Genomic DNA, 8231 nt, shown 5'->3' with positions numbered 1-8231 from the left:
TATGTGAATGAGGTCCCCAGGGAAGACAGAACACTTGGGAATACCAAACTTCCAGTGGGTGGCTGATGAAGCTATAGAGATGAGATGGAAAAATAATAATCAAGAAAAGAACCACTGTGGCCTGGTGACATTAGAAGTCAAGGACCTTTCAAAGACAAAGAAAAAGAGCATTTCAAAAAGATGAAGGGTATTAAAACTGTTAGCAAAGTCAAGCAAGATGAAAATCAGAACAGTTACAAATGCTCCTGATGGAAAGTGAGTACTAACGGAGGATAGTGAATACTACCCCAGGCCAAACAAATGGATGGATTCCCTACCAAACTATACCCATAAAAAGAGAGTGAGCCAGTGGATGTTCAGCTGCCCTGGTAGGGGCATTAAGAAGTTGAATTTAAAATTTCTCCAGGATTCAGTACTTTGCCAAAGGCAAATGTGAGAAAACTAAGAAGAGGATGACAACAAAAGGGGCCAGGGTACCTCGCAGGCGATTAGGAAGTCAGAGAGGGGCCCGTAAGCAGTGGAGGAAACTGATGGGGTGGTCAAGAACATCTCCATGAATTTGAATGACGGGTTTTAAAAACTGGGGAAATGGAAGCTTACAAAGAACACAAAACTAGAGTTTTCATTGGGAATTTTGTCAGAAGATAATGACATTTATTGTAAGAATCTTGAATCTTATTCATGAGTCAGAGGTCTTCTGTATTTGTTTGTTTATGGGAATTTTGTAGAAAGGAATTTTTCAAATATAATAACTTCACACTTGTCTGAGGCATACTTAAAGCATTTATTTAATTATCAAACGATTAAACAATATCTGCTTCAACCTTGCTGTAATGTTATCTTAAATACTGGCATAAAATATTCATTTTGAATCTTCAAAACCCAACACCTTCCAAGGGGATCATTAATAACAATCTCAGTCCATTGTTATCTGACAGAGTCATTTGGGGTTAATACAGGTAAAGCGAAATAAGTTAATATATGTGAAGTACCTGGTTGGTACTAAATAAATACCTGTGGTCTTCCCAATTCTCTTCTCCTTCCCCCTTAGACAACCCACAAAACAAGACACAGTCTTCGGGACTAACCAAAAGCAATAACTATAGCCTAGTTCTTGAGATTCCACATCTTCCCATGGGAATACCTGGATTCAAGTCCATGTTTCCTGGGGCAAGCTCCTTAACTTATGTGCACCCCCCTTTCTTACTCTGTAAAATAGGGCAATAACATTATATCGTAACATTGATGGGAGGACTAACTGATGTAATATAGTCACAATAGCACCTGGAACCTACCCAAACCTCTTTATGTTATAGCCATTATTTATGAAGAATTATTTCCCCACGAAATCCTGGCTCTTCTGCTAGATAGTTACTGGACCTGAATTTAAGAGTTTTCTGTTTTTTTTTTTTTTTTCATGAAAACCATGACCCATGAGAGGCAACAGCTAAGCCAACGAATCTTTTTATACCAAAGATTAAAACAGATCAAGTTTTAAAGGAAAATAATCATAGATTTGTATCTCGTTTCAAAAGAACATTTAACGTTTACTAAAAACCTTAAGGAAGAGTCAGTAAACAAGACCACATATAAGAGACATACTTGATTTTGACCCGCAGGTTGGTGATATTTGCCCGCTGGAACAAGTACACATGTTAGGACGGGAACAAAATCCATCTCCACAGCTATTTCTACAAATTGCTGTAGAAAGCACAACAGGAAAGCAAATGAATAATTATATAATAAACCATAGTTTACAAAACAAGCTAGATTTAAAACAATAAGCCTGAAAAACCCAAATATAAAATATGTGTTGTAAAAATGCCTAACTTCAGGCCAGGCACAGTAGCTCATGCGGGTAACTCTAGAACTTTGGGAACGTAGGCTGAGGTAGGAGGATCGCTTGAGGCTAAGTATTTGAGACCAGTCTGAGCAACACAGAACCCTTCTCTACTCAAAATGGAAAAATTAGCTGGGCGTGGTGGTGGGCACCTGTAGTGGGAGAGAGTGGGGCAAGAGGATCACTTGAGCTCAGAAGTTTGGGGTTGCAATGAACTATGATGATGCCACTGCACTCCAGCCTAGGCAACAGAGCAAAAGTCAAGTCTCAAACAAATAAATGAATAATAATATAATCTCTACCTTCAGATACAGAATGAAATTACCTATTACAGATGTGGGAATAAGCCTTAAAAGTATCCTCATGGTAATATGCAAACAAATAAACCTGTATCAAATTCTACAATCCTAATTCTTAACTATCCCATCAATACAATCTGCGTCTTCCATTCAAGGTTGAATGAAGACAGTCTTGATTCTAGGGAGCTGGGAGGGTTGAGGAAACCCAAAGAAAACACAGCCCACTATGTGAAGGACCCTCCCAGGAGACAGAGAATGTGAAATTGGCTGAGGCAGAGACCCCGGGCCCTAATGACTTGGCCAAGCTGCAGGGGGTCCCATGCACATTCCTTCCTGGCTGGTCTCTGACCCGCCCCATCATCAATCTTTGTTCCCCTCAATAATTCCCTCTCTCCTTCCTCCAGCCCGTCTGCCCCATATTCTCTCCACAACCTAGATTATTCATGCTGCTCAGAAAAACTACTGTGACATTTTGATGGGGGGAGAGTCACAGACTCCTGCAGCTGTGACCTCCAATGAACACAAAGGTATGAGGGTCATTACAGCAAAGAATGCTTGGCTCACTGACACAGCACATACCACAGACACTTCAAATCTGTAGCCAAGAGCCTTCAAATGGGAAGTCTCTCCCATATTTAGAGTCAGTTCATTTAGAAGCTAAGATTTATCTCTACCCACAACTGAATTCTCTCTTTGAGCACAAAGACCGTGCTTTAACACTCCATGACTGGATGTATAAAGATAATAAGAGAATCCAGGAATGCCTTGACGCCAGCTGTAAACACTTATGTCAATGTGCATACATATCCTTTGATAGGGAGGGTCCTACAATTCTCAAAAAGACTCGGGACTCCTAATAATCCAAAGAGCATTTTCTACACAGGCAAAGTAACTCTATAATTGTTTTCCTTCTCCAAATTGCCTTTTGACAGGTATATATTATGATCAGCATCTCCATTAGTACTTCTTGTAAATGAGCACAGTGTCACAGAGAACATAGCATCACTTGTTTTAGACAAGAATATGTTCCCGACGTGGAACAGACTATTACTTCTTAAAAGGTACTAGAATTTCTGATGACCAATAATTTTTCAAAAATGAATGTTTTTTAACCTATTGTTTTGCTTCAACCCCCCCTACACTCTAGCAGGTAGATACTTAGTCTAGGCTTAGGTGAGACCCAAAGTGTCCCCAACCAGATCCTAAACCCAGAGAAGGTTTGATGGGCCAGAGATTGGGCATTCTCAAACTGCGACCTGTTACGGCTACAGGTGTATGCTCTGTATCTCTGAAGCAGAGAAATAAGGGTTTAGGTCTCTTGACCTCACACTGGCCTCAGACTAAAGTTCACCTCACCTAACCAGCTGTCCTTCCCACAGTCATTAGCCAAAACCATGAGACCCATAAATACCAAAGGGAAATGGAGTGAAGACCTAAGTGCTGGGTCTTCAGAGATCTTGGGAGGCGTCAGATGCCAGGTAAAGAGCACATGGTAGCCAAGAGGTCTGAGGTTGTGTTCTCACTCAGCCCCTGGTCTGCCCTGTGAAGCACACAGGTGCCACCGAGCTTCTCTGGGTTCAGTTTCCTCACTGGTAACAAAGATATTATATTGGAGTGGTCTCACATGCTTCACATCTCAAACGCTATAGATCCAAGCCCATCCCATTCCACTGTTGCTCCACCATCAAAATGCTGTTTGTAATTCCACGAAAATAAATAAGCAAACTTTTTTACTGTTTCACGTCCTAAGAACATTTTTTAAAATGCACAGGGAGAGGGTTAATCCTATCCTTTGGGGAACAAATATTTAGAAGTTTCAGAGTACTTACTTCAGTGTTCTTCTCAGGCTACAACTTAGGACAGTAACAACAAAACACAACAGACTCAAATCAAAATCCATTAAGTTTCCAGCACTTCAAGAAACGCCTTTTCCTTTTAATATCTTCTCATCATGAAGGCTTGTCAAAGCCAAACAGATTAAAATTCAAAAAGTCGATCATTTCTGTATCTTTCTACACAGAAAGAATGCTGAGGTATAGTACGAGAAAATTCATCTTCATATAGTAATGTATTTGCCCTATTTTTATTTACATTTCACTTATGCGTTTCTCGTAAACTGTGCGAAGGCTTTTATTTTGACAAATGGTGAAATATAGCTAAATTCAAGACATATAACAATTTTCAGGAAAGCTTGGAAGTAAAATTCCTCATTTCGTGTTTATAGTAGTTTTAGTTTGCTTATTACCCCCCATGTGATCATTTAAATGTAAAAATAATTGAACTGAATTGAATGCAGTTTGCTAAAGTTAGGTGAGATTCATGGAATATAATACCAAGGCCTTTGATTCTCCCTCTATTTTTGTACACTATTTTATATTCTCAGACACTTAATTTTTTCAATGTGTTAATGATAACTATTTTTATAGATATCTCTTGACACAAGTGTCATGAAGGTTTCTTGGAAATATAAAGGCCAGTTCAAAGTTTATAGATTTTTTAAAAAGATTTCTGATACATCTAAATCCCAGCGTATCTCATAAGTACTCGAATATGTCAAGTAGCAGAAATGCAAGCTACAGAAATCACTGTTATCCTGAGATTTGCAAAGCTGACCTTCTGAAACAAGTAAAGGGCAGAGTGTTATTCAAACGCGAAAAGCATCTAAAGCGAACACTCCGTGGGCCATACCTACACTTCTACTGCAAGTATTCTGGAAGGCTCCGGTCTCTGGAATTCCCATTCCACACTGATCCAATAAAATCTGACTTTACAGATTTTCAACACATACCATAAACCGATCCCTTCTCCTCGGCTGCTCTCCAACTCAATAATGGCAGTCACATTCATTACATAGAGTGAGTCAGACTTTCCACAGCGTCTAAGTCACTCCCAGCTAGTATGGCAGGTGTGTGCTGAGTGACGTGAGCTGTTTCAGGATTCTAGAAAACGATGTTAGGTTTAAAACAGCAACAATAATGGGCAATGCCCTATGAGCCTGAAAGAGTCAATGCAGCTCCCAAGAATGCCATGCATATGACTTCTGTGTTGGAGAGAAAAGAAAGCAATACTCTTTGCCTTTAAAAAAAAAAATAAAAGCAAAGCCTTATGATCAGAGGGTGTATTTCAAATGCTTGTGAATCACTTTAAAGAACACAGTTGTTTCTTATTTTTGCTTTATCATTGGAGATAGTGGGATTTTAGGGTAGAAAAAAACAAGAAGAAGAAACTAGTCTTTCCAACACTTGAGATTTCATTTTTCTTTTTAAAAACTGCCCAGAAATAACATTAAGGATCTATCTTAAACCCACAAAACCAATAAATATAGAGTCGGAGATGCCACTACATCCTTATTACCCCTTGGCTATTGTGGCTTGCCCTTTTTCTCTGTTCACAGTTGCATAATTATTTTTTTCCCTGGAGAACATAGGAGGTCAATCTGAAGTCAGGATTGGCTGTAAATGAACGTCCTGTCTAACATACCTGGCTCTCCTCCCACCAAGACTATGTACAAGCACCCAGGGGAAGGCCAGTCACACTTTCAGTCCTAAATCCACACGCAGGTGAAAGGAGACATCCAGACCCATGACTGTGAGGCAGGTAACTAAGGAGCTCTCTGATTAGAACCTGCAGAGCTGTGGATACACTTTGGAAACTGAATACAATAATTAAAACATAAGGTCAGGTATGTAGAGCTTTTCAAGTGCTAAGATTCATACTTCAGAAAGCTACTGCACATTGAGATTTAGGGTCTGAAAACCCTAAATTTAAATGTCCTCCAAAAAAGAAAAAAAAAATTCAAGCCAGAAAAAAAAAAATCAAGCAACCTGGAAGAGTCTTCTACTTTAAAAATGTTTCTAACTTAGTTCAACTCAAGTAGATCCACCCAGGAGAGAACTTCTTGCATATCTAGGTTATGTAGCTGTTTGATTCTCCCTCTATTTTGATGAAACCAGAAATAATAAAGTGGCTTCCTATAAAGGCCTAAGAAAGCTTGACTGTCAGAAGGCTTAACCTCAGGTCCAGTCAAAAAACCAGATACTTTACATAACAATGAGGTTTTCTCTGGACTTTTTTAGGAAAAAGTCGGCTTGAGTTATCTAAGGAATTGCTTTACCTCCCCTCCCCCGTTCAGTTTGTATTAATAGACACAGAAAGATAAAACTTCGAGTCTCTTCAAAACCTTTATCATTACTGCCCGTCAACAGAGTCCAGAAGCCAGGTCTACACTGACACAGGCCGGCTGCTTCTAGCCCACCATTCAAATCAGGCTGCGTCCCGATTATCACCGCAACGTGGCCACTCGATTTTATAAACAATTGTGTGTCCAAACGGATGAGTGCAAGAGGTCAGCCGTGAAATAGGGCCCGGCGTGCTGCCCCAAGCTGCCACCCCAGCCAAACACTCACGGACAATGCATTGGTTTCCTCCAGGGAGGGTCTTCCATCCCGGGCAGCAGTAGGAGTGGAATCTGGAGCCGCACACGTTGGGCCTGCGATGGACAAGCGAGGTCACAGACACTTAGGAGGGTGCAGTAACGCATAGCGGTCTTCGTAAGCAAAGCCCGAGCGAGTAGAATTCAAGACAATAAGCAAACCAAAACTACACTTCAAATTCTTGGGGGCTTGGGTGGGAGTGCAGATGTGGAAGTAACAGAGCTAGCCGCTGGAATGCGGGAGGGTCAAAACTTCTGCCTACTCCCCTTCCTCTGTCTTCCCTTGCCTGCCTTTTTTAAGGGCGAAAAGAGACATGGAAACATATAATTTGCTACTTATTCTAGCCTCCAGATGCAGAGAACAAAGAGAACATTCCGTTTCAAAAATCCTTGCCTTCCTTCCCACATCCCACTCCTCCTGGATCAACTGTTTCTTGGGCCCCGACGTGTCAAGTAAGGCGCATCGGAAGGTGGAGCGCTCCGATTGATGATTACAGAGTGAGCTGTAAACCCTGCACACGACCTCAAACAAAAGGCTCAGGAACGGCGCCCCCGACGGCGGGGAGTAGTCCGGCTCGACAAGCCCCGGGCGAGGCAGACCCAGGCCCGCCTTCCGCCCAACCTTGGGAACCTGCTCGCGCACTGGGCTCTGCATCTGCTCTGCGATCCGCACACTCCCCCCCTCCAACTCCCGACCACCCGCCGCCCAACCCCCCGAGGGAGGGCTTTCCGCTGGCTGAGCTGCGGGTTGGGGAGAAAAAGGGGGAGGCGCTCCTGGGGGTCTTCGCGTCTCCTGGCTGTAGGGGCCCCAGATCTAGCCGCCAGAACTAGGGTCAGGGAGGGCATGGGATGGAAAGCGGCCAAGCCGAGGATCCCCCCAAGCCGGCCGCCCCGGGCGCAAAGTCGCTAGCCCACCTACCCTCGGAGCACATCCTGCTGTCCTCGCCTGCGAACGCGGCTAGCCACCGCAGCACCCTCCTCCCGGTATTCGGGCGCCACGAACCCGCCTTCGGAGCCCGCCACCGCGGACCGGACCTGTTGCGACTGCGGCTGGGGCCGGGGAGGCTTGGGCGGCGGAGGCTGGGGCTGGCCGGCCGTGCCCTGCGCCCAGAGCGCCACGCAGCCCAGCCACACGAAGTAGGGCTGGAGACACAGCCGCCGCCGACTCCCCATCGCCGGCGCCAAGAGCGCGCGGCCCTAGATCTGCAGAGAGGGGGTGATCAAAGACAAAATCTGCGCGGCCCAGAAAAAAGGTCAGGGTCTAACAAGCCCTTCGTCTGCTCCGGGACTCCCTTGGGCTCGGGCTCCCTGCTCTAGTGGGAGTCCCGGACGGAGCTCTGGCCCCTGGCTGCGGGTGGCGCGGGACGCTAGCTGCGGGCTCTAGCGCGGCGGGCGGCAAGGAGCGGCAGCGGTACAGCCGGCAGCCCCGCGCGGTCCACGTTGCATCCCCCGGGCGACGGCTGCGAGCGACTCCAGGACCGCCAGCGGGCGGGGGCGGGAAATTACAAAAGTAACCCGAGCAGCCCCGGCGTAAAGTTACAAAGAAAGCGCACCTCAAAAGAAAAAAGGGCCTGCACGCAGCGGCTCGGTGGATTCCCGTGCGCTCGGGGCACAGATCTTGGAACGCTGCAAAAGTCACCAGAAAGCAGGCAAGCAAATA

At 44.5% G+C, this 8231-nt stretch overlaps 1 protein-coding gene across 1 annotated transcript in view; it reads right to left on the bottom strand.

Moving 5' to 3' along the window:
• FBN2 (fibrillin 2) overlaps positions 1-7744 on the bottom strand; it is a 247395-nt gene extending 239651 nt beyond the window's left edge. Inside the window, exons 1-3 of the mRNA XM_012807203.1 lie at positions 7491-7744; positions 6546-6628; positions 1603-1701 (exon numbers count right to left, since the gene is read on the bottom strand). Of these exons, the coding sequence (XP_012662657.1) occupies positions 1603-1701; positions 6546-6628; positions 7491-7744 (436 nt within the window). The remainder of the gene's footprint in view (positions 1-1602; positions 1702-6545; positions 6629-7490) is intronic.
• Positions 7745-8231: the final 487 nt, after the last annotated feature.

Source organism: Otolemur garnettii, unplaced genomic scaffold (genome assembly GCF_000181295.1).
Source record: "Otolemur garnettii isolate 467f Iridium unplaced genomic scaffold, OtoGar3 scaffold00003, whole genome shotgun sequence".
NCBI classification, from domain to species: Eukaryota; Metazoa; Chordata; class Mammalia; order Primates; family Galagidae; genus Otolemur; species Otolemur garnettii.
This window is presented reverse-complemented; position numbering and strand designations above follow the sequence as displayed.